The sequence below is a fragment of the Raphanus sativus genome, chromosome 4 (genome assembly GCF_000801105.2).
Source record: "Raphanus sativus cultivar WK10039 chromosome 4, ASM80110v3, whole genome shotgun sequence".
In the NCBI taxonomy this organism is placed as follows: Eukaryota; Viridiplantae; Streptophyta; class Magnoliopsida; order Brassicales; family Brassicaceae; genus Raphanus; species Raphanus sativus.
Window position 1 is genome coordinate 40981559 of NC_079514.1, and position 24963 is coordinate 41006521.

The 24963-nt window shown below is 34.1% G+C and overlaps 3 protein-coding genes across 3 annotated transcripts; 2 read left to right on the forward strand and 1 right to left on the reverse strand.

Moving 5' to 3' along the window:
• Window positions 1–6502: 6502 nt before the first annotated feature.
• Window positions 6503–8476, forward strand: LOC108855869 (mannose-1-phosphate guanylyltransferase 1). The gene is made up of 3 exons (XM_018629789.2): window positions 6503–6769; window positions 7049–7200; window positions 7276–8476. Exons 2-3 carry the CDS (start codon window positions 7090–7092, stop codon window positions 8254–8256), a joined length of 1092 nt encoding a protein of 363 aa, XP_018485291.2. The 5' UTR covers window positions 6503–6769; window positions 7049–7089; the 3' UTR covers window positions 8257–8476.
• Window positions 8477–8764: 288 nt separating this feature from the next.
• LOC108849439 (delta-1-pyrroline-5-carboxylate synthase A-like) lies at window positions 8765–12897 on the reverse strand. Its single transcript, XM_057010048.1, has 16 exons — window positions 12749–12897; window positions 12378–12449; window positions 12142–12245; window positions 11894–11996; window positions 11327–11766; window positions 10877–11192; window positions 10714–10791; window positions 10540–10629; window positions 10281–10454; window positions 10118–10214; window positions 9925–10028; window positions 9765–9840; window positions 9523–9673; window positions 9306–9441; window positions 9154–9224; window positions 8765–9073 (listed from the first exon to the last, which is right to left on the reverse strand). Exons 1-16 carry the CDS (start codon window positions 12806–12808, stop codon window positions 8992–8994), a joined length of 2154 nt encoding a protein of 717 aa, XP_056866028.1. The 5' UTR covers window positions 12809–12897; the 3' UTR covers window positions 8765–8991.
• A 6938-nt stretch (window positions 12898–19835) lies between these two features.
• Window positions 19836–24573, forward strand: LOC108854807 (E3 ubiquitin-protein ligase HOS1). Its single transcript, XM_018628473.2, has 10 exons — window positions 19836–20008; window positions 20151–20529; window positions 20691–20825; window positions 20923–21098; window positions 21488–21889; window positions 22013–22171; window positions 22264–22755; window positions 23151–23288; window positions 23463–24106; window positions 24202–24573. The coding sequence occupies exons 1-10, from the start codon at window positions 19937–19939 to the stop codon at window positions 24377–24379; spliced, it is 2775 nt and encodes a 924-aa protein (XP_018483975.1). The 5' UTR covers window positions 19836–19936; the 3' UTR covers window positions 24380–24573.
• Window positions 24574–24963: the final 390 nt, after the last annotated feature.

Consider the following 24963-nt stretch of genomic DNA (forward strand, 5'->3'; position numbering starts at 1 on the left):
CTTGAAGATATAAACAATTATAAAATTTCACTTGTGTGTTATATATCAAACTAATAGTAAAAGAAACACAATGGCTTTTACAAAATCATCTGTGACTCTTTTTCTTATAATAGTGCTGACAATTTCGTTTTCAAATGATAGAGTTTTGGCGAGGTCAGGTAACTTTTTATTGTTCAACTATCTTTTATCTTCTTAAGAACAATGGTTGTATAATATCCTTTTATTTTTAATACAGAATTGGTATAAACCAGTTACTTGTGATATTTATGTAAAATTATTTTCATCAAATGTCTTACAACACATACTTGGGTTGTGTATTTACAGGGATTAAACAAGGAGAAGGTGAAACATGCATTGCAAAATGTTCGCAACAGTATGGAAATAGGCAATGTAGTGAAAATTGTATTGCTCATAAATATTCAGGAGGAGAATGTGCTTTTGTTTCAGGAGGTGCGACCATACCACAATGTTGTTGTTTCAAATGATAGATAGAAATCATTACTCGTATCAATTAGTGATGTGAGCATTGCGGTTTAAAAGGATTGTGTGTTACTTTTCAATTTCTTGATACATAATCCAATAAAATAAAACTAATATTAATTAATACTACTGCTTTCATAGAGGGTTGAGCCATTGTTTATAATGTTATTACTATTACTCGGTTTGATAAAAAAAAATTATTACTGTTAGTCAAAATTATAGACAGATTCGACGCATTTAAATTATAATACGATAATTAGATTGAATTTAAAATTGTATATTTGTATTATATTATGTCTAAACTGAATTTAAAAATAAATGAAAGATTGAAAAATCGTTTTCAAAAAAAATAAAAATTAAATGAAAGACTAAATGACAAAAAGTTGTAAATTATAAATAAAAATAAAAAATAATATTTATTGGTCAATTAAAAAGCATATTTTCTATCTTTGCATTTTTAATAATTTTAAATTTGATGTTTTCAACTATCATTGATGAAAAACTTCTTTGAGAAGTTATAAGTATATTAATTCTAAATTTCAACAAATCTTTTATACATGACGTTATAGAATTCTCACACAAATTAAGGCAAGTACTGTAAAATTTATTTTGTCCATCGTTATTGTTTTAGTGCTATTATCATTATTATTTAGTCGAATTTACAGAATATATAAGCATAGATAAAACCTTTTATCATTGTATTGTGCATAGATTTTAAGAAAGTGTAAAGTATTTTGACAAGTAAATAAAATTTAAAACGTTATATATAAACGAACCAAGAGAGTAATAGAAAAAATAAACAAAGCGTTGATGTTTCTCTTTCGATGTTTTGCCACAGAAAGTCATGTCGTGCTGTTTTTACTTAGGGTTTTAAATCAGGTAAAAGCTATGTATATAGTTGATAGAAATGTCTGAAGCTTTTGTTGAAACACTGAAAATAACGAAAGAGATTTTTAAATTCATGTTCATACATAGTAAGTTTTTCTTTAATTTAAGCGATAAAACAAGATATAAACATAGAAACATTCAGACACTGGTCAAAAACCACTCAAAACCTACTAATGATTCAAATAGAAAAATCAGTTTCGTTCTAGCTCTTAAAAAACCAAAATACAAGTTTAACTATATTGTAAAATTAAAAAAAAATTATTCTAATTTTAGTGAATTTAATAGTATTACATAAGATTTTAATTATTTACTATTAAATCTCTTTAAGATAATGTAATATTATTAGTTTTTCATTGCTGATTTAATATAACTTAAATAAACATAGTAATCAATATTTTGAAACAAAAAGATAATATAAAATATATTAATAATTAGTGATTTCTTCTTTGAAAATAAAATAAAATATAAAAGTTCTATGATACTTATTTTTTTACAATATAAAGAAAATGATAATAATCACTTAGTGTTTCATATTTGAAAATAAAATATTTTTTTAACTATAAAAAAATATAAACAATACAATATATTTATGGTTAGTTACAAATTTAAACTAATTAATAATAATAATTGAAATGTATTATTAAATGAAATATAATATAATATAAATATTTAATATTTGGTGTGATGAATAGTGTTACACCAAATTTGGTGGAATGATATAATTTTCGGTGTTCCACTGGAGATAAAATCACACCAAATTTGATGTTTTGATGTTTCATTGGAGTTGGTCTTACAGTTTATATATGATGCTGTATTATAGTATTTTTAAAGCGTAATATGATTTGAATATTTTGACAGAGCCTTGACTGATGTGGCTTTTCGATGTGTTTCCTTTTTCCTTGAACAGCTAATATTTATTTCTTTTAAGTTCAGTCAACAATGAGATTTGTGAGTGATAGAATCTAGGATTCTGTTCCTAACAATTTTTGTATAGTTTAGATATTGTACGATATAATCTCTTGTAAAATTGTATATGTCTTGACTATTTATAGTCGGAAAAAAGATCGTATCTTTCAAAAAGATTTAATCAATTTTTATGGTATCAGAGTTTAAAAGTTCTTGAATCAATTTCTCTCTTTTATTTTGGATAACTAGGGATTCGTTATCATGACCGAATCAACATTATACAGTGAAAAGCTAAATCCACATGAGGTTTAGTTGAAAGTTTAATAATTTTAGTCAAATTTTGTTAGTCAAATTTCATAAAAGTTTTAGTCAAACCTCATAGCAGTCGTTAGTCAAATTCAATGTGACAAATATAGAACTGATTTTCATGGTAAAGATTTCTACTCAACAAAAAGTTATATAAATAGAGTACCTCTTGAAGATATAGACAATTATAAAATTTCACTTGTGTGTTGTATATCAAACTAATAGTAAAAGAAACACAATGGCTTTTACAAAATCATCTCTGACTCTTTTTCTTATAATAATGCTGACAATTTCGTTTTCAAATGATAGAGTTTTGGCGAGGCCAGGTAACTTTTTATTGTTCAACTATCTTTTATCTTCTTAAGAGCAATGGTTGCATAATATCCTTTTATTTTTAATACAGAATGGTTATAAACCAGTTACGTGTGATATTTATATAAAATTATTTTCATCAAATGTCTTACAAACATACTTGGGTTGTGTATTTATAGGGATTAAACAAGGAGAAGGTGAAACATGCATTGCAAAATGTTCGCAACAGTATGGAAATAGGCAATGTAGTGAAAATTGTATTGCTCATAAATATTCAGGAGGAGAATGTTCTTTTGTTTCAGGAGGTGCGCCCATACCACAATGTTGTTGTTTCAAATGATAGATAGAGATCGTTACTCGTATCAATTAGTGATGTGAGCATTACTGTTTTAAAAGATTGTGTGTTACTTTTCAAGTTTTTCATACAGAATCCCATGAAATAAAACTAATATTAATACTACAGCTTTCATAAAGGGTCGTGCCATTGTTTATAAATTATTTTGACAAATAAATAAAATTTAAAACTTTATATATAAACGAACCAAGAGAGTAATAAAAAATAACCAAAAGTGTTGATGTTTCTCTTTCGATTTTTTTGCCACAGAAAATCATGTTTTACTATTTTTGCTGAGGGTTTTGAATTAGATAAATCTTATGTATATAGTTGACAGAAATATAAAATTTCATTCGAAAAAGTAGTTGATAGAAACGTCTGAAGATTATGTTGAAACAATGAGAATAGTGAAAGAGATTTTCAAATACATGTTCATACATAGTAAATTTTCTATTATTTAAGCGATGGAACAAGATATAAACATAGAAACATTCAGACACTGGTCAAATACCACTAAAAACCTACTAATGATAAAAATAGATAAATCAGTTTCTTTCTAGCTCTTAAAAAACAAAAATACAAGTTTATCTATATTGTAAAATAAATAAAAAAATATTCTAATGTTTGGTGAATTTAATAGTGTTACATAAAATTTTAATAAAATAATGTAGTATTATTAGTTTTTCATTGCTGATTTAATATAACTTAAATAAACATAGTAATCAATATTTTGAAATAAAAAGATAAATTAAAATATAATAATAATTAGTGATTTCTTATTTGAAAATAAAATAAAATATAAAATATCTATGATATTTATTTTTTTACAATATAAAGAAAATGATAATAATCACTTAGTGTTTCTTATTTGAAAATAAAATAAAAAATATTTTAATTATATAAAATATAAATAATACAATATATCTATGGATAGTTACAATTTTGAACTAATTAATAATAATAGTTGAACTGTATTATTAAATGAAATGTAATATAATATGAATATTTAATATTTGGTTTGATGAATAGTGTTATACCAAATTTGGTGGAATGATATAATTTTAGTTGTTCCACCGGACAGATGAAATCACACCAAATTTGATGTTTTGATGTTTTATTGGAGTTGGTCTTACATTTTATATATGATGCCGTATTATATTATTATCAAAGCGTAATATGATTTAAATATTTTGACAAAGCCTTGAACTGTTGTGGCTATTCGATGTGTTTCTTTTTTCTTGAACAGCTAATATTTAGTTCTTTTAAGTTCAGTCAACAATGAGATTTTTGAGTGATAGAATCTAGGATTCTGTTGCTAACAATTTTTGTATAGTTTAAATATTGTACGATATAATCTCTTGTAAAATTGTATATGTCTTGACTATTTATAGTCGGTAACTGAGATCGTATCTTTCAAAGAAAATTAATCAATTTTTATGGTATCAGAGTTTAAAAGTTCTTGAATCAATTTCTCTCTTTTATCTTGGACCGAATCAACATTATACAGTGAAAAGCTAAATCCACATGAAGTTTAGTTAAAAGTTTAATAATTTTAGTCAAATTTTGTTAGTCAAATTTCATAAAAGTTTTAGTCAAACCTCATATCAGTCATTAGTCAAATTCAATATGACAAATATAGAACTGATTTTCATGATAAAGATTTCTACTCAACAAAAAGTTATATAAATAGAGTACCTCTTGAAGATATAGACAATTATAAAATTTCACTTGTGTGTTGTATATCAAACTAATAGTAAAAGAAACACAATGGCTTTTACAAAATCATCTGTGACTCTTTTTCTTATAATAATGCTGACAATTTCGTTTTCAAATGATAGAGTTTTGGCGAGGCCAGGTAACTTTCTATTGTTCAACTATCTTTTATCTTTTTAAGAGCAATGGTTGCATAATATCCTTTTATTTTTAATACGGAATTGGTATAAACCAGTTACGTGTGATATTTATGTAAAATTATTTTCATCAAATGTCATACAAACATACTTGGGTTTTGTATTTATAGGGATTAAACAAGGAGAAGGTGAAACATGCATTGCAAAATGTTCGCAACAGTATGGAAATAGGCAATGTAGTGAAAATTGTATTGCTCATAAATATTCAGGAGGAGAATGTTCTTTTGTTTCAGGAGGTGCACCCATACCACAATGTTGTTGTTTCAAATGATAGATAGAGATCGTTACTCGTATCAATTAGTGATGTGAGCATTACTGTTTTAAAAGATTGTATGTTACTTTTCAATTTTTTCATACAGAATCCCATGAAATAAAACTAATATTAATACTACTGCTTTCATAAAGGGTCGTGCCATTGTTTATAATACAGATTCTATGCAGTTAAATTATAATTCGATGATTAGATTGAACTTAAAATTGTATATTTGTATTATATTATGTAAATACTCATTGTATACCTAAGTTTCTTTGCAACTAATGTTTAAACTGAATTAAAAAAAAAGTGAAAGATTGAAATATCGTTTTCAAAAAAAAAATAAAAGACTAAATGACAAAAAACGTTGTAAATTATAAATAAAAATAAAAAATAATATTTTTAGTCAATTAAAAACATATTTTCTATCTTCGCATTTTTAATAATTTTAAATTTGATTTTCAATTATCATTAATGAAAAAACTTCTTAGAGAAATTAAAAGTATATTAATTCTAAATTTCAACACATCGTTTATACATGACGTTATAGAATTCTCATTCAAATAAAGACAAGTACTGTAAAGCTTATTTTGTCCTTTATCGTTATTGTTTTTAGTGCTATTATCTTTTGTATTCCGAATTTTTTAAAAATTGGTTCAAAAAGTTATGTATAAAATATTAGTTTTTGAAAATCAACTTAAAACATGTGTAAAACTGTGAGAAGTTTTTAAAACTACTCTATCTCAGTTTTTCGTAAACTTACATGTTTTAAGTAAAAAAAATTGTTTCAAGAAGATATGTTTTATTTTTGTATTTTCAATACATATTTCAAAAAACCTAACTACATTTATTAAGTTTTTATTGGTTTAGAATTATGGGAAAAAATAATAACAAAAGTTATGCATTATTGTTTTGTTACACAATTGTGAAAACTTTGAAATATACATAGTTCTAAAACATAGAGAGTATATAAAAGCTCAGCATATAAAACAAGAAAATAATACATTAAACTGGTGTTTGACCGGTTCAGAAGAGATGGCTTACTTAACCAAAAGAAGGTTGGGGGGGATTGGTAAACATCTACGCGACGTTGGACCTTTACTTCTCCACCCAGAAAACAAAGTCAAACTAGTAACATGTTTAATTCTTACAATATGGTTTTTATTTCAATAAAGTGTAATTTGTTAAATACGCACTCTTCTCGTTATCGTCACGGTGTATGTATATAAGAAAGGGATCTTGTCCTTTTGATAAAACGACTTGCCTCTCACATTCATCCACAGCTCAGCCTGACCCCAAACTCTCTCTCTCAGGGGGGTAAAGACTCTACAACCGATTCCGATCTCAGATCTCTTCGATCCGGTGAGATCTCTTTCAAAGGTAATGCCTGAAAAGTTTCTTACTTTGCATTTTGTTTTGTCTGATCTGTGTTTTTTTTTTTTTTTTCTTAAATCATATTAGTGACATGATGCAAAAAAAAAACATTAAACATCTGTTTGGGTTAAGCAAACTGAATTTTTTGGACAAAAGCTGTTTGCTTTTTGTCTTGATTTAGCTTTCTATCGTTTTTTTGATCAATTGTGTGTTTTGTGGATCTGATATCGATCTTTAGCTTACTCACACCAAATTGTTAAGATCTGACATTAGCATTTATTACAGGAAGCAAAAAAAAAAGAGAGTTTTATTAGTTGCATCAAATCATGAAAGCTCTCATTCTCGTTGGAGGGTTCGGGACTCGCTTGAGACCATTGACTCTAAGTTTCCCAAAACCTCTCGTCGATTTCGCCAACAAACCAATGATCCTTCACCAGGTAAAATAACTTCCACCACAATCCACAATCACATTCTTAGGGTTCTGCTAGCTTTAACCACTTGTTTAATATTAGATAGAGGCGCTTAAGGCAGTTGGAGTCGACGAAGTAGTCTTAGCCATCAACTACCAACCAGAGGTGATGCTCAACTTCTTGAAAGACTTCGAAGCAAAGCTCCAAATCAAAATCACCTGCTCGCAAGAGACAGAGCCCATGGGCACAGCCGGTCCTCTGGCTCTAGCGAGAGACAAACTGGTTGATGGATCCTCTCCTGGACAGCCTTTCTTCGTCCTCAACAGCGACGTCATCAGCGAGTACCCGCTCAGAGAGATGATCGAGTTCCACAGAGCCCACGGCGGCGAAGCCTCCATAATGGTCACGAAGGTGGACGAGCCGTCGAAGTACGGAGTCGTGGTGATGGAGGAAGCGACTGGGAAGATGGAGAAGTTCGTGGAGAAGCCGAAGCTTTACGTTGGGAACAAGATCAACGCCGGGATATATCTTCTGAACCCTTCTGTGCTCGATAAGATCGAGCTGAGACCGACGTCGATAGAGAAAGAGACGTTCCCTAAGATCGCAGGGGCTGGAGGGTTGTATGCAATGGTGCTGCCAGGGTTCTGGATGGACATTGGACAGCCTAAGGACTACATAACGGGGCTGAGGCTCTACTTGGACTCTCTGAGGAAGAAGTCTCCTGGGAAGCTGACCACTGGGGAGAATGTTGTTGGGAATGTTCTTGTGGATGAGACGGCGAAGATTGGGGAAGGGTGTTTGATAGGACCTGACGTGGCGATTGGTCCCGGGTGCGTGGTTGAAGCGGGGGTGAGGCTGTCGAGGTGCACGGTGATGCGTGGGGTGAGGATAAAGAAGCATGCGTGTGTGTCGAGTAGTATCGTTGGGTGGCATTCGACGGTGGGGCAGTGGGCGAGGATTGAGAATATGACGATCTTGGGGGAAGATGTTCATGTGGGTGATGAGGTTTATACTAATGGTGGTGTTGTTTTGCCTCATAAGGAGATCAAATCCAATATCTTGAAGCCTGAGATAGTCATGTGATGTCTATGTCTCTGTGTGTTTTGAGTCTTTTCTTTCGTTATCAAACTTTGTGCTTTAATTTGTTATTCTTATTGGATTGAATAAAGTTTTTTTAAATTGATGTATAGGGTTTATGCCATTTGGTGTTTTTGTCTCTATAACTTGTCAAACAATTAATCAATTGTTTGAAGTTTTGTAACTTATAATTTTTTAATAATATTTATTATGAGTTTCTTGTCTATCGACTCTGTACAATAACATCTTTACATTTCACAAAGACAAAATCATTCAGGTTGTTTTGTCCTTATTACTTGTGAGCAAAGGCATTGCCTCTATTACAATTCATTTTGCTTTAGAAACTTGTTGCATAGGTCTTCACTTTTATGTATTATAATCATATTCCTTACATGTGTTTTTGGACTGTTAGATCTTTGTAAGCTACTAGCAGATATTGATCCTTACCATTCTATTGGTGTAAAAGCATTCATCATGTGCTTACCGTTTTTGCAGAATCAAAAAACCAAACTCAAATCCCAAGGGTATAAGATAACATCAGAAAGGTGTATGTAGTAGCCTTACAAGGAGTTTTTGTTTTTGGACAAAAGAAGCTAAAACCCTTCAAAACCACTTCTCATAAGAGAGAGGGTTTCAATAACAATAGTAAACATGATATATGATATTAGCAGAGAGGAACACAAAAAGCCCATCCTCTCCTCTCAAACACAACACACAACACACAACACACAATAAAGTCTCCTAAGCTTGGATGGGAATGTCTTGATGGGTATAAGCAATCCCATTGTCTCCATCCACAACTTGTCCATTCCCTCTCATTATCCTGCAAACCAACCACACCACCATTCATGACTAATAAATCATTTCACAAATGAAAAGTTTCAAAATGAAACCAAACTGTACCATCTTGTTGTAAGCAGTCCTTCAACTCCCACTGGACCACGAGCATGGATCCTGCCTGTGCTTATTCCCACCTATACAACATGCCAAACCAAAACTTACTTACATCACTCATTCTTTGAGTAGAAGGATTATGTTTATGTCCTCTCGCTTACCTCAGCACCAAGTCCAAACCGAAAACCATCAGAGAATCTTGTGCTGGCGTTGTGGAACACAGCAGCGCTGTCCACTTGGCGAAGGAATAGCTCTGCAACTTCCGGATCCTCTGTTACAATGCAGTCTGTGTGTGCACTGCTCACAAGGTGAAGATAAAAGAGTGAGCATTGCAAGCATAAGATGCAAAAGTTTACTGTTATGTAGAGTTTTTTTTACCTCCCATGTCCGTGAATGTGATCTATAGCACCATAGACATCATCTACAACTTCAACGGTGCAAGACTTGGAACAGTACTCATGTTTGAACGTCCGTGCTTCTGGTATGTTCAGTATTGCACTTGCCCTTGGTCCACCATACAAAGTGACTCCTGGAGTTTAATACACCTTATGAGACATCTCTAGACCGAAGAAGGTATTAAGAGGTCCAAAACGATAGACAGACAAATCAACTGGATTTACCGTTGGTTTGCAGAGCAAATATAAGCTCATTGAGCACAGCATTCTGCTCTAGATCCTTATGCACAAGAAGTGTTTCCTGAAAAAGAGAGAATAATGAGATGGAAAAGCCCATTGGATTAAATCTTTTGAGGTAACTGTAGAAAGTTATATCTTTTAGTACCATGGCATTACAAGCTGCTGGATAATCTAACTTTGCATCAGAAACTATGCGCTTAGCCATATCCATATTACAAGCCTTGTCGATGTATACATGACAAATTCCATCTACAAGTACACACAGTTAAGTTCATCATCACTCCTTAGCATAATCCTACTACAGAGTTCTATGGAAAGAACAAAGCTGGAAACCGTACCAGCATGACCTAGGACAGGGATTTTTGTAGTATTTTTGATCTGGGAAACAAGCTTGTTGCTGCCTCTTGGGATCACAAGATCAATAACGTCATCAAGCTGTACCACAAATTTAAATTGTGAGTCTCAGTTGTTGCAGCTGCAAGTTTGTAGATCCGTTTATACCTTGAGCAAATCAGGAATCTCTTCTCTTGAAGTCACAAGTCCAATGAGTTTACCACCAACACTCTCTGGAATTGCATCAGTGATCACCTTGTGTAAGATTGAATTCGATCGCCGTGCCTCCTTTCCACCCTTCAATAACAGACCATTCCCACTCCTGATGGCAAGTGAAGCTATCTGTTTGGTTTATGAGAGCAAACCACAGCTTCAGCAACATTCACATTCTAAGGAGTGAAAGAAACATTTGACTCTTTAAACATACCTGTACAAGTGCATCAGGTCTGGACTCAAAAACAATCAGGAGAACACCTAATGGTGATGAGGTCTTCTCTAAAACAAGACCATCTGCCACCTGTAAAAGCGATTGTCACAAAAAAAACAAATATTATATGACTGTAAAACTAAAAGTATATGATAACAGTTGTTCTCTAATCACCTCAGTTTTCTTTAAAACACGGCCGATTGGATCTTCCATATCAGCTAGCTTACGAACTGAAGCTGCAAGGCTCATGATCTACCAATTACAATACAAGGAAGCGTTAGAAAACACTAAAGATATGTGAGACTGGTACAATACTACACCATGAGTACTGGCTTACCTTAGCAGGTGTCATAACTAAGCGAGCCACCAGTGACTCTTCAAGTCCAGCTTCTTGAGCAGCAGCCACATCTAATTCATTCTCATCTCTGATTGTTTTCTCATTTGCTTCAAGAGCATCGGCGACACTATACAGAATCTGTCTCCTATCTTCTGAAGATAAAGCCTGTAGCTTTCTTGAACTCTCCCTTGCAGCAACTGCCATGTCACGTGCATTAGAATCTGTCACCGGAGCCCATAAGCGAGCATCTTGATGGAATAACGTTCCAACACGCATTCCTCTGAGGACTTTATCTATGTTCTCAGCTGCATACCCACTGCAAAAAAAAATATAAATTTATTTACAGACTCCTAAATTTATTTATTTTATAAATTTTATAAACTCTTATTAAATTGTCTATAGCCTTCTGCCTTAAACTATGCATGTATGAGTTTGAAAAGGGTCCCACACCTGGTTATGATGACAGGGATGCCAGCATAAGCTGCGTTGACTGCAGCTTTGACTTTTGCAGTCATGCCACCTCTTCCTAGTCTTGACTTGTCGCCGAATGTAATCTCGTCTTGATGTTTCTCTTTGATGAATGTGTGGATCAGCTTTGAGTCAGGATCACTTGGAGGTCCGGTGTAAAGACCTTCCACATCGCTCAGAAGGATCAGGAGATCAGCTTTGAGTTCCAGCGCTAGTAGAGCAGCTAAGCTGTCGTTATCCCAAAAGATGCCAGAGGAGTCCTGATAAGGAGCTCTTCTGGTGCTAATAGCATCATTCTCATTGAAAATAGGAATAACCCTCAAATCAAGCATGGACTTGACTGTTTCATTGAGTTGCTTCCTGAACTCCTTGTCTCTGAAACTACTGTCATTCACCAGTAGTTGAGCCGCAGTCACATCCAGCTAGCAAAAAAAGAAGAAAACAGGAAACAAAGCATCAAATATTTGGAATTTTACACAGCAGTCTAGAAAATGAGATCACATATTATATATTCTTTTCAATTTTTCTTCAAGAAAAAGGAAGAATCACCTGGTCAAACATAGTTTCATAATAAGCCATAAGACTGCTTTGTCCAACACCAGCACAAGCCTTGCCATCAAGTTCACTCTGAGGCTTCTGGAGATCTGCAAAGCTGCAATCCATAATGAAAAAAAACTTTCAGCACAAAGTTTTAAAACATTTTAATCATAAACACACCAAAAAAAAACATATCTCAATGTTATCTTCCCGAACCAAAAGCCAATGGTTAAAAAAAATAGCCAAAATAATATCTTAACCTGCTATTGACTAACTGTCTGTAGCGAAGTCTTTGGCGGCCAAGGCCAACCGCACCAGACGACACCAATATCACCTCAAATCCATCCGAGTTTAATTCCGCAAGCTGACATTATCATATATATTTTTAAAAAAAAATTAAAGGTGCAATTTCATAAAACATTTTCACATTTCTTTCATGAATCATTTTCACAATTTAAGAATAAAGTTAATTAAGTGAAAACAATTAAAAATATACCTGTTCACAGAGAGCTCCTAGGCGACCAAGAGCCAATCTCCCACCTTTCCCAGTTACAACAGCTGTTCCAACCTTTATTACCAAAAACATAGATATAAAAAGTAATTACCAGAAATGACTATTCTAATGACATGCACATCAAGATTCATAAACACAGTTACGAAACAAAAACATTTTCAGATTCACTAAACGTTTTTTGAGTTAATAGCGCATTTTAAACTATATAATCTGTTCATTTTCAGATTATCACATATTTTAAAACTATATAATATGAAACTAAAAACACACACAGTAAACCAATGATTATGATCACGGAACACCGATCATAATCTTGAGAATGCATGCTGACGTTTAGATGAGAGATACGATACCTTAACGACGATACGCTTGACGTCCTTGGCGAAAGCGCGGGAACGATCCAGCTCCGCCATTGTCGTCGACTGTAACGAGTTGACTCAGTGGTTCGTCAGTGGCCGAGTTTAGAAATATCTGGTGAGGATCAACAAGGAAGAAGAGATGATGGGGTTTATAAACACGACTGCCACCCAGAGAGTCAGGTCCTGCCACCAAACCACGAGTTGCCACGTGTGGGTGTAAGGGTATATTTGGAATGTTTGATTATGGTTGATGAAGTGGCGGGTGTTGATTGGTGGTGCATGGTTAGAGAGGTTAGGGTGCGTCGTATGGGATAGTGTGGGTATTTTGGGTAATTAATAATCGTCGGCTGAGGAAAGCGCCGTGCGTGAGCGACACCAAAGGAGGCTAACGGGGAGCGGAAGAGGACAAGTGAAAAGCGGATAACTATTCAATTTTTCAGAAATTACGTATCTCTGAGTTTAATACTGTACATCACAATCTATTTTATATGCGGCGCAACAGCATATTTTTTTAATAATTATTTTATTGATATAGTATTTTTGGTAAAATTTATGATGTAACCATAGTTCTGAGTTTCTCAGCCACTTTTTAACTGGTAAAATGTACAAATATATATTTCCTTTGTTTTAAAATTGTAAAAAAAATTATAATAGGACGGTTAATGTATTTTGCAAAAACGTTTCTTTCTCTTGACCTATTTAGAAACAAATATTTATAATATTGTCAAGAAATGTTCAATAAAATTATATATATTGTAAAATTTCCACACATCACATGCAAAAATATCTTATAGTTCCTATTGGATTTGTAGTTTTGATGATTTTTCTCTTGACTATAGGCTTTTATAATATCAACCTATAATAACCATAGTTTATAAAAATAATCATTTTATAAATTATAAGCATTAGAATGATCACGTTTTGCTGTGAAATCTGATTTGTATTTTGATTTATCTACTAACTGAAAATAAATAAGTTGATACATAAGTCACAAATAAGCTACATGTTGGTTTAAATGTTACATTATGCTCAAAAAAATATGTCACACTGATACAAATAAACAAAAGATTGTGTAAATAATCGATTCATTATTGTACAATAAAATATGCCAAAAATGACTTTTATTTTATTACTGATCCTGAGATAATTCATTTGTTCCTCGAGTCGTCAAGAGCTTTTTTGCCTATACAAAAACCACAAGTCACAAAATGTCAATGTAACGGATAATTCATTTGTTCCTGATAATGTCAGTGTGATAAAATATGAAACGGATTATGGCCAATCCAATTTTTATAACTTATATGATAATGTATCTGATCGACATTCTCCGGGTGACGTGCCCAGTATATTCAAGCGTCATTTATTTCATTGACGTTATAAGAAACCAATGATAATTCGTGATGGATTGAGAATCTGAGATTAATCAATTTTGATATTTCTAGTGTGAAGAAATTATGACTTAAATACATTTGGGGAGCTCAGGTGAGCTATAAGAAATGCATGAGAAAACCAAGATTTGGCTTGAAAAGTATGCACATGCGACCGAAATAGTGAATGAACTTTCATTAACTATGTAGCAAATAAATCTCAAAATTCTAAAAGCACGTTAATTTGTGTTAGTGTAAGTAATAAAATAATGTAAAGTAAATATGATATGATATATTATTGTGTTGTGTTTAATATGAGAATACAAGACACATATATATATAGCGATAACATTAACATAATGTTAACACCAGATAATGCTAAATTTCCTAAACACTTAAGGGAAATATGCTAAGAATATCTTGAGGTTAACTTGCTCTTCAAGTCTTTCCTTTTAGTCTTGAAGGTCGTCATGAGTTTCACGGGCTTCACAATCTTGATCCGTAAGATACACATCTTCCAGCCCGACATATCTCTAATACTCCCCCGCACGACAAATGTTGGATGCAACACGCAAATCTGCAATCACAAAGCAGACCACGTATGTCGTGGACACTATGTCGAGGAAAATAAATCAGTAGATTCCTTCGGGAATAAACTTTAACTTAGACAAGGAGGGATGAAAACTTCAGTTCTTCTTTGGTCTTGACAATGGGAATACATCCCGTGGGCGCAACTGCAGCTCCAAAAACAATCGTCCTATTTCGGACAGTCCGTAACTTGAACTAAACAAATTGACCTAAAACTTGAACGTTCTACTAAAACTCCCCCGTAATGGTTAAACTATAACCAGTAAATCCCAAACTATGGAATAATGAAAAAAATCTTAAGAAATTCTAAACTATAGAAAATCTTAGATAAAGACAACTTATGTGAAACCCACAAACCCATAACACAACATTAACCCTCTGTAATTCTAGCACCCACTAAAACCAAACTATATAAAATTAACTCTTATCAAAAAAACAAAGCACGTAACCTATTGCAAACCCACTAAAATTCTTAATTAATAAAACCAAACCCCAGCGACTCATACCCATGTCACCACATCGTCTTCATTGTCGGCATCATCAGCTTCTTCATCAACTTCGCCAACACCAATGATGATGAGCATCATCAAATCTTAAAACTTGCGGAAGCTTTAATTTTAATTTTAATCCCTAAAAATCGACTGCTCTGATACCATGTAAAATAGAATATGATATGATATATTATTGTGTTGTGTTTAATATGAGAATACAAGGCACATATATATAGCGATAACATTAATATAATGTTAACACCAGATAATGCTAAATTTCCTAAACACTTAAGAGAAATATGCTAAGAATATCTTGAGGTTAACTTGCTCTTCAAGTCTTTCCTTTTAGTCTTGAAGGTCGTCATGGGTTTCACGAGTTTCACAATCTTGATCCGTAAGATACACATCTTCCGGCCCGACATATCTCTAATAAATAACCTTAATTAACGCAATGGATAGTGCATGAGGTTTGGCTCGAAGCCATGGTTCCATGTTCTAGGTTCCGAGTTCCAACACTGATCTTAACGACTTGAGTTCCCCTTCAATTTTTTTCTTACTTCCAATATCTAAGATTTTTTTTTTGTAACAACCAATATCTAAGATTTACTTCTGTATTTTCATCTTCGATCATTATGTTTGTGAAGGATACTGGAATATGAAACAAGTAAGTAGTTAATGTAATGGAAGAAAGGCACGTGGATTGATGCAATTAGATCTCAGATGTCTGATTGTTTCTGTGGTATCATTGGTCCTATGTGCATGTGCCTATTTTTACTTTTTAGGGCCACCAACTGCAATATATAAGTCAAGTAATAGGATCTCATTTGTTCCTTTCTGTGATTTATTTTTTATAATGTTATTGAAACTAATGATCTCATTTGTAACCAACGACATATCATTTTCAGGGATAATTATATAGACATTCACATTAGACTCAAGTATACATACACAAGCAGCAGCAGCACATGTGTATATATCCATATAATATTGTAAGAAAGATGCGATTTTGATAGGTACGTGTAATACAATGATAATAATGAAGTAGTAAGTGAGAAATACATTTTATTTTGTCAGAGAATCGTGATTCATGAACGTGTGCTCTTCTGTGGTCAGAATTAGGTTATGTAATTTAATCTTTTATAATAACCCGTAAGTGTGTGTGGGGTGGTGAAAAGGCCTTGGTGTAGTTTTGCGTCATCCTTTGTTTACGTGGACAAATAGGTTTATAAATGGTCGGAAATGGAATTTTTATTTCATAGCATTTTGGGTAAATGATAATTAAGTGATGTTAATGTCTACCCTTTTCTTTGTTTCGTGAAATCAATCCACGTGTGTGTTTTTCAATATATAACAGGATATAGATTGAAATGGAATCCGATGAGATGATGGCGTCAACACAAAAGAAGCACAAATATTAGTAGTGGACCTCTATTGCTTATTCTTTGATAATATACACAACCATACCTAAAATATTTAGCGTCATCTTCAAACCATGACGTTTTTTTCTGAACACTCGAACCATGACGTTTTACACGGCAGGATATGGCCTCAAATTTTGAACATATGAAAGTCTCTACCAACTGTATGGCCATAAAAACTTTATCCCAAAGTATAGATATGTTTTTTAATAATTTTATCACGGTTTATATCAAATGCAAATGTGAACTGTGAAGATATCCTATGAAACAGCGAGGGTTGAGAAAGCTCATATTCTTGTAAGTTATTAGGATAAACTTTAAAAAAGACATTAAAAAGATATGAACTAAATTTTGCTACGACAAGAATATATGGCCACAATTTTTTTTCCGGTACAATCCAATTTCAACTGACCTCTATGGATTGAAGTCACGAGAGAGAGAGAGTAAAACACACTTGTAAAACTAGGACACGTTTCTAGTTGGGGCACATGCATATAGAGAATCCGGGCATGGATATCTGTAGCAGACTTGAAGACTCAATATTCACCAGAAACACAAACTTCACAGTTCAATGAATAATAGAGCTAGTTGCTCACGCCACCACAAAAAGATAAAATATTTAGCAATGCAAAGTTTGTAATATATAATGGAATTTAACACACAAAGTGCTTGTGAATGAAAATACAATAAAATAGTAGTTAGAGAGTAAGTTTGCAGAAAATATGTTTAAAGGGTGTTAGTGTTGGATCAGGCAAACGCCATAACGATTATGTAATATATATACTACATGGTAATAGTAACGAAAATTATGGTGAAATGTGTCCTCAATTATATAGTAGAAATATTATATATGTATTAAGTTGAATTGTTCCATATGATTTCTTTCCAATGGCAACAAGCAAATGCTGGTCAATTTTGTCTTACACCATCTCTTTTAACGAAACAAAGAGCCAACTAAGTTATTGTTTAGTTATATATAGTCTTCCAAAATGGGTCCAACCACTTGTCAATTATTCATATAATCTTCCAAGTTTTGTTACATATCTCTCTCAGTTTTTAGCGTATGATCAGATAACTCTTGAAACCAACGGTTTCTTCTCTACATGACCAGTATTCTGTGGATATAACAAAATAAAACATATACTCTAAGTAATAAAATAAATAAAGGAACCGTGAAAACTCACATGCCTGTGAAAAAAAATGTAGACACGAGAATCCTAACCAAATAAGAAAAATATGATTACAGATCAATACATCTTATTATACTGTGAAATTAGCTAGACCAACCTGAACGTGTATCTTGACACTTTTTAGATTTTGGCTCTTAGGTAAAATCAAAGATAACCCAAAAAGTTCGCACTATGTTGATTTTGCTTACATTAGGTAGGGATTTGGGTTGTTGAAGAAGATACTTTGGCTCTTACGGAACCGGAGAGATGCACAACCCTAATTATCACAGTACAATATACTTATTATTATACCAGTATATTACTATTTGTGCCTTCCAAATTTATTTTTATATCTATGGACATCGACTTGCCAGAATATGAACACATTTTTTTTGCTGTGGTCTTCATTCGACCAACAGAAGGAAAGAATAAGATAAGGTGATCGAGTATAAAATAGAACATGCAAACTACACTTGGACATGCTCAATTGGTGTAGCTGCATTAATCATTTGATTTCGCAGCCAATGTAAAGCCGTCACGAGTCACCAGCGTCCAAAATGTGTTAGTGCAATCACGTTCAAAGAGCTACTTCCCAAAACAAGTAATTTATGTCAAGTTTATCCTCTTGGTAATGTTTACAATACAATGAATAAAAACTCAAAAATCAAGGGCTTACAGTAAGTATAAAATAGAAAAGAAAAAAAAAGTGTTATTATAACCAAGAAGTTTGTGCGAGACTTTCTTTTGATGCTTTTGCTTGATTTGTGCCTGAGCCATCATGCAAGCTACCAATGCAAAGTATCTCCCCTTTCTTTTTCAGACAAACTACACAAGTTCTTAGTATCTACAACCTATTCAGAAATGAATTTGGCCGACGATTGTTTTGGTTTTTCAAAAGTATGTATGTGGTGATAAGACGCAGATAGAGGAAGAAAGGTTGGAGGAATAACTATCGTATCAATTTATTTAAAATAGGTTATTTATTTATTTAAAGATTGAGAGAGAAAGAGATTGTCATTGGGGAAGGCCTGGTTGTTCATAGAATTGATATTGTCCTTTCTCACAAATTTTTAATATCATAGTTTAAGTTTACTTTTTGTTCTGGAGGAGGGGGTGAGATGGAGAAATTATAGTAATTAATTATTCAAGTATTTTGGTTTGAGATGTCAAAACCAACAAGTAACTCTAGAGAAAAACAAAACTGAGGAAGTATATCTGTTTTTTAGAAACCAAAAGCAAACAAATTGTTACTCCTTCTGTTCTGAATTGTAAGTAGTTTTAGATAAAAGCACTAATATTAAGAAAAGTAATTATTTGTTAAAAATATAATTTAATGTATTATTTCAACCAATAATAAAATAACTAACATTATTTAATTGGTTACACATTATTTGATAAATATAAAGTTGTTTTAAAATGTTAAAACTATTTACATTGTGAAACAATTTTTTTTTGTTAAAACTACTTATAATATAAAACCGAGGGAGTAATATGTAAGCTAAAATGGACGGCAAAGACGGATTGGAGTCATAATCTAAACAATAATACGCTTCTTCGGGAGTCAGTGCTGTTTTCATAAAGAGAAACGTGGATCACGATATCATCTTAGTTAGTGTTAGGTAGTAGGTACTAAAAGGATAAATTTCTTAGAGTAAGATATAAAAGAAAAAAGATTCTTGATACGGTTTACTGGGATATATATGTGTGTATATATATTTATAATTTTTGTATTTAGGTCAGGATCTTTAGAAGGATTAATTGTAATAAAACAAGTTAGAAGAAAAGAGATGGATAGTTGAATATACAAATATATATCGTTTTATAAGTTTTGAATTACCATCTCAATGACATTTTTATACATTTTAAAAAAATTATAGAAACTCTATTATAAGGTTTCTCCAACTCTTTTATAATAGTTTTACAACGTGACCTGGGCCCATATACGGCCCATAACAAAATTACATGACTTAGGCCCATTAACAAAGTTAAACCCAAATAGATCCGACCCACCCGAGAATCTACTTTCCCCTCTCTTCTTCTTCTTCTTCGTCTTCCTTCCCGAAGAAAATCAAAAAACGGAGCCCTAGACTGACTGACTGACACTTCGCCTCCGTTTTCTCTCTCTTCGTTTCGCTCTCTACCGGAGAAGATGGACACGAACGGCTATTCCTCCGCCGCTAGATCGATAAATCTTCCCGATTACACTAGCAAACCTGTTCAGGTACTTTTCGATTTTCTCCTTTTCTCCGTTGAGTTTTTTTTTTGAGCTTATCCAAGGCTTCTGCGTTCTATGGCTTATTAGCTTCTTCTAGGTGGCTAAGTGAATACGCAGTGCTTAATTTAACTTCATTCTTAACCAACAGGAGGCGTTAATGCACTTGGCATCCATAAACCTCAGAGATCTCTGTAACGAGGCCAAGGTCGAGCGTTGCCGCGCCACCAGAGACCTGACGAGCTGTGGGAGATCCGTTCACCATGCGTTGAACCCGTGTGGACATGCTTCCCTGTGCGCAGAGTGTTGCCAGAGGTTTGATCTTTGTCCAATCTGTAGAAGTCAGCTGCTACCATCAAGAACTGGTGATAGACTTCGTCTCCGTCTCTACTATGAGTGTGTTCAAGCTGGTTTAATCTCCTCACCAACACATGAAGATGAGGATGAGGATGAACATGCTGATGTTCATCGCCTTTATTCTCTCTTCGATGTGGCCATGAACAACAATTTGGTGTCTGTGGTTTGCCTTTGTATCCTTAAGGCATGGTGTAGTTAGTAATGTACTGATAGGTTTGTGTAATTTTAGGTAGTTATTATTCCCTGCCCCCTCTCTGATGGACAAAATGTGCATAGTGTTATTTTATCATTAATTGATGGATTGTTGAGTTATCCTTGACAGAAAATGAATTAGATATCACCAATGTGTGTATGGATGAGGCAGCTGTATCTAGTGACCCGGTCATTGCTTTCTTGCTGGATGAAGTTGTTGTCAAAGATTGGGTCAAGCGTACATTCCGGACCATCTTAGCTGAGCTTCAAGAAATCTGTATCCTTTTTTTTATAGCTGTTTAGAGTATTTATATGTTTTCTTAAGCCAGTATGTGTGTGCTTAGTTCTGTCTATTCTTTAATATTGGTTCTCAGATCGGCTTGAGACGAAAGAGATGCAAGCGTGGTTAGATAAGCTATTGAAGAGTTCAAAACAAGTGGCTGGCGTATGTAGTGTGCTTGAAGTTATGGAGTCGGCTTTTAAGGGCTCTGTTTCACCTCAGCTTCAAGACGTGCAGAAGCTTAAGGAGAACATTGGAAAAACAAAGCAGGTCAGCTAAGTTTTATTCCAAATATGTCTAAACAGCTTTGTGTATGCCTAAATAACTCTCTTTACTTGTTTTTGTACACGGCTTGCAGTGATGTTAAATACTATAGAAGCTTTACATTTAGAGATATGAAAGTCACGATAATGGTTTTTCATCATCTGCTAGGATGTCGATGATTATAACTTATATCCTACTTATGTTGACATTTTCTTCATCTTCTTCTTATTTCATTAGCGTATTAGTTAATTTTTTGTCTACATTAAACCCTGTTTTCATATAACATGCTAAGTAATATCAACTGAAAACCATCTGGCTCCTGACCAGAGAGTGTTTTAAACTTTTTTGTCTTCGAGTTTATGGTGTGCTTACCCTATTGTTGTTTTGGTTTTCAGCATCTGGAAATTATGATCTGGTGCATAAGACACGGATTTCTGGAAGATGTGAGGTCTCGGTATTCTGATTTCAGATCGTGGAAGGCTCTGGTGCTTGAAAGGAAATCAAATGCAATTAAGCGTGCATGGCCTGATGCCGTAGATCAGTCTTCAGATTGCAGTGTACATGGTGGTTCCCTTTTCATCGAGGATGCTTTGGAAAATCTCGAGAGAGAGCCAGAGTACAGTCAAGACATAGGGGCAGATCTAGAAGTTGGATGTTTGCAGAACGATAATAGATCAGTTCTTAGGTCCAAAATAGAGGGAATGTCAGGATCTTACCCATTTGAGAATATTAGAACTGCTGCTGACATACTCTTTTTACAGGGCAGCTCAGATTTGGTTGTTGCTAAGCAAGCCATTGTATCCTTTTCTCATCACCTATTATCACATTACCTTGCAATTTACTTCTAATTCTCTCAATCACCTAATTCAGTATACATTCTTATGTTATTCTTCTTTGCTGGTTCCTTAACTAGGAAATAGTTTCTTTATTACCTGTTTGATCGGCATTGGACTACCCCTGAAAAACATTGGAAGCACATCATAGATGATTTTGCTGCTACCTTTGGCATAACCAGGCATTCCTTGTTGGAGTCTTCTGTATTTTATCTACTAGATGATCCCTCAGAGGAGGCACTCCAGGTACTTTTGACATTCCCGGGGAAAACATATAGAAATTTATTTTATTCTGCACGTGTTCAGTTGTTCACAACCTTTTCCAAATTTTATTTCAGGAAGCTTGTAGGACTCTCCCTGAAATATGTGGTCCAGAAACATATACCAAGGTTGCACAAGTCTTGTTAGAAAGGGAAACCCCTGAAGCAGCTCTTATGGTCTTGCGCTTGTCTGGTCGTGATGGCGTATCAGAATTGGTTTCAGTTGGTGAAGCTGTCACAGCTGTTCGTGTGAGAGTGGAATGTGGTCTTTTGAGTGAAGCATTCACGCACCAAAGGGCACTCTGCCTGAAAGTGAAGGAAAATGAGCTGAAAAATGGAGCTGTGAAACATGCGTCTGATGATCGAGACAGCTTGAGTTGGACGAGATGGATGGAGATACTTGTTAACGAATTTTGCTGTCTGTCTATTAGGAGAAACGTGGTTGATCGAATAATAGAGTTACCGTGGAACCCAGATGAAGAGAAATATCTGCACCGATGCTTATTAGATTCTGCAACTGATGACCCCTCATCAGCTGTGGGTAGTCTTTTGGTTGTCTTCTATCTTCAGGTAAGTAATTTTACATTTTCATGCTTTAATCGACTTCACTTTGAACATGGCCTTAAAATGGTTTGTGAGGTCCAGAGTAGTTTTAGCATAGTAAAATAAATATTAGGACTCCAGAGCTGTAAGCTACATATCTCGTTTGGGATAGATGAAAATTTTAGCAAGGGGTTAGTTAGCTCATCCAACTAGATACATGTATATTCTGTCGTATTTGCTATATAGGCTACAATGTTCTTTCATTATTTGACCTCTGGGATGTTGAGAGTAATGAACAAGTAGGCAAAGTGCATCACTAATAACACTGCTTACATTCTGGAAAATCTGTTCCTTTGTATATGGTTGGCTATTATTGGAGTCTGTCTTTGACTGGGAACTACTTGTTGTTTGCATTGCTGCAGCGCTACCGTTACATCCAGGCGTACCAAGTCGATCTTAGGCTCCAGGGAATTGAAGAGGCTTTCTTATCTGAAAATCGAATTGGGGAAGAAGTAATGTCCAGAATGCAATCACAGAGTCACTGGAGGAAAGAGTTAGTTGTAAGTATTCCAACCATTTCTATGCACAAGTTTGATCCTTCCACTTTTGCTGCAGACTCAAATTTTTCACCTTCTTGCGTCATAAATGCTTAGTAGCTCTTGATGCTCGCAAGATACATTGATATTTGCTATTTCAACTTGAAATCTAAACCCTTTGTTGCTTTGCAACAACAGGATAAAGCCATAGATATACTTCCAGCAATTCAGCAGCAGCAAGTCAGATCTGGACAATTTCCTCCAGAGATGGAAGATACCTCTGAAAGTGCTTCAGAAGCAGCAAAAAGCACTGATCTACCTGATGGACAACAACAGCCTGGGATGATTTCTTCTACTAACTCCGTATTTCTACAACGGGCTAAGGACGCTGGCGCTAGAGAGCCAGTGGCGGCTAATAACGGCAGCAGTCCTTTTCAACCCAGTCGTTTGATAGGATCCGCTTCCGTTGATATTTCCCGTGGAAAACTATTTACAAGCGCAAACAGAGGTCAGAAGAGTGAAGTTGGAAGCATAACCAAGGCTCTGAAATTCGGCGAAGTGTCCACAACACCGTTCAAAGATCTGAACAGAACTCGTGGAAACAGCCAGCTCAAGGGAAAAAGAACTGAAGAAACATCTCCAGGAATAAACTTTGATAGATTCACGGAGAATAGCATGAGCTCTCCTTATCTCACAGCTAATAGTCCTGTCGCAATGAAACGAAGCACCACGCATCTCAATGGATCTGCAAAGAAACCGGAATCCACTTTCTTTGGCGGAAGGATGCGACCAGACGGAGAACACCCGACCCAATGGGATGATCCAATGGACATGTCTTCAAGGTACATTTCCTCTTTTCTTAATAAACTAACTGGTTTACTTAAAAAGTTGGGTTCAGTTCTTGTGACCACTTGCTCCTGGTCTTTATGAATGGTAGTTTGAAGAACAACAGCAATGTCTTGACCACGGAGAGCAGAAATACAAGTGGCGGATTGAGGTGGCGATCAGATGAAGCAAGCGATGAGGAAGATGAACCCAAGTGGACCATGGAACCGACTATTTCCGGTTCCCTGCCGGGTAAAGGAAGGAGGACCCGTAGATTCGCTGCAAGATGAAATGAAACAAAAACACTCTGGGAAAAAAAAAACATCAACAATTGCCTTTTAGGCTGTTTTTTATGTTTTTGTGCGGGGGAAAAAATGATTTTGAGTTTTATGTTTTCTTCTTTTCAGTTTCCCTGCAGATATTTGGAAATTTGGAAATAGAGAGCCTTTTTGTTATTATTATTTAATAATTGTTTTTATAAATCCTCCGTTGGTTGTACAGTCTCTGTCTGAGAACACTAAAGTGTGTGCTGCTGGTAGTTGATCTTTATCTGCCTGTTGAAAGCACATAGTTAGTTTGTGTACATGATGCATATGATTCTCTTGGATTTTAGGACAGCAAATGAAATGATGATTAAACCTGCTGAAAGCACATAGTTAGTTTGTGTACGTGAAAGTGAAATCACGCATATGATTCTCTTGGATTTTAGGACAGCAAATGAAATGATGATTAAACCTATATAAAAAAAAATCTAGTAATATGAGCGTTAACTCTTAAGCTGCATGTGAAAGTGGAAGGGGTATAAAGCATATGAAGGTCTCCAGTTAATCAACATCAAAACTCGAGTGCGCATCCAAACTACAAAAGAGTAAGT

Coding starts and splice junctions, on each gene's coding strand:
- LOC108854807 (XM_018628473.2), top strand. CDS start 19,937: ATGGACACGAACGGCTATTCCTCCGCCGCTAGATCGATAAATCTTCCC. Junction 20,530..20,690: donor GGTGTCTGTGGTTTGCCTTT/GTATCCTTAAGG, acceptor AAAATGAATTAG/ATATCACCAATGTGTGTATG. Junction 22,172..22,263: donor CCTCAGAGGAGGCACTCCAG/GTACTTTTGACA, acceptor ATTTTATTTCAG/GAAGCTTGTAGGACTCTCCC.
- LOC108855869 (XM_018629789.2), top strand. CDS start 7,090: ATGAAAGCTCTCATTCTCGTTGGAGGGTTCGGGACTCGCTTGAGACCA. Junction 7,201..7,275: donor AACCAATGATCCTTCACCAG/GTAAAATAACTT, acceptor GTTTAATATTAG/ATAGAGGCGCTTAAGGCAGT.
- LOC108849439 (XM_057010048.1), bottom strand. CDS start 12,808: ATGGCGGAGCTGGATCGTTCCCGCGCTTTCGCCAAGGACGTCAAGCGT. Junction 11,767..11,893: donor ATGAAACTATGTTTGACCAG/GTGATTCTTCCT, acceptor TTTTTTTGCTAG/CTGGATGTGACTGCGGCTCA. Junction 9,225..9,305: donor GGTTTGGACTTGGTGCTGAG/GTAAGCGAGAGG, acceptor CATGTTGTATAG/GTGGGAATAAGCACAGGCAG.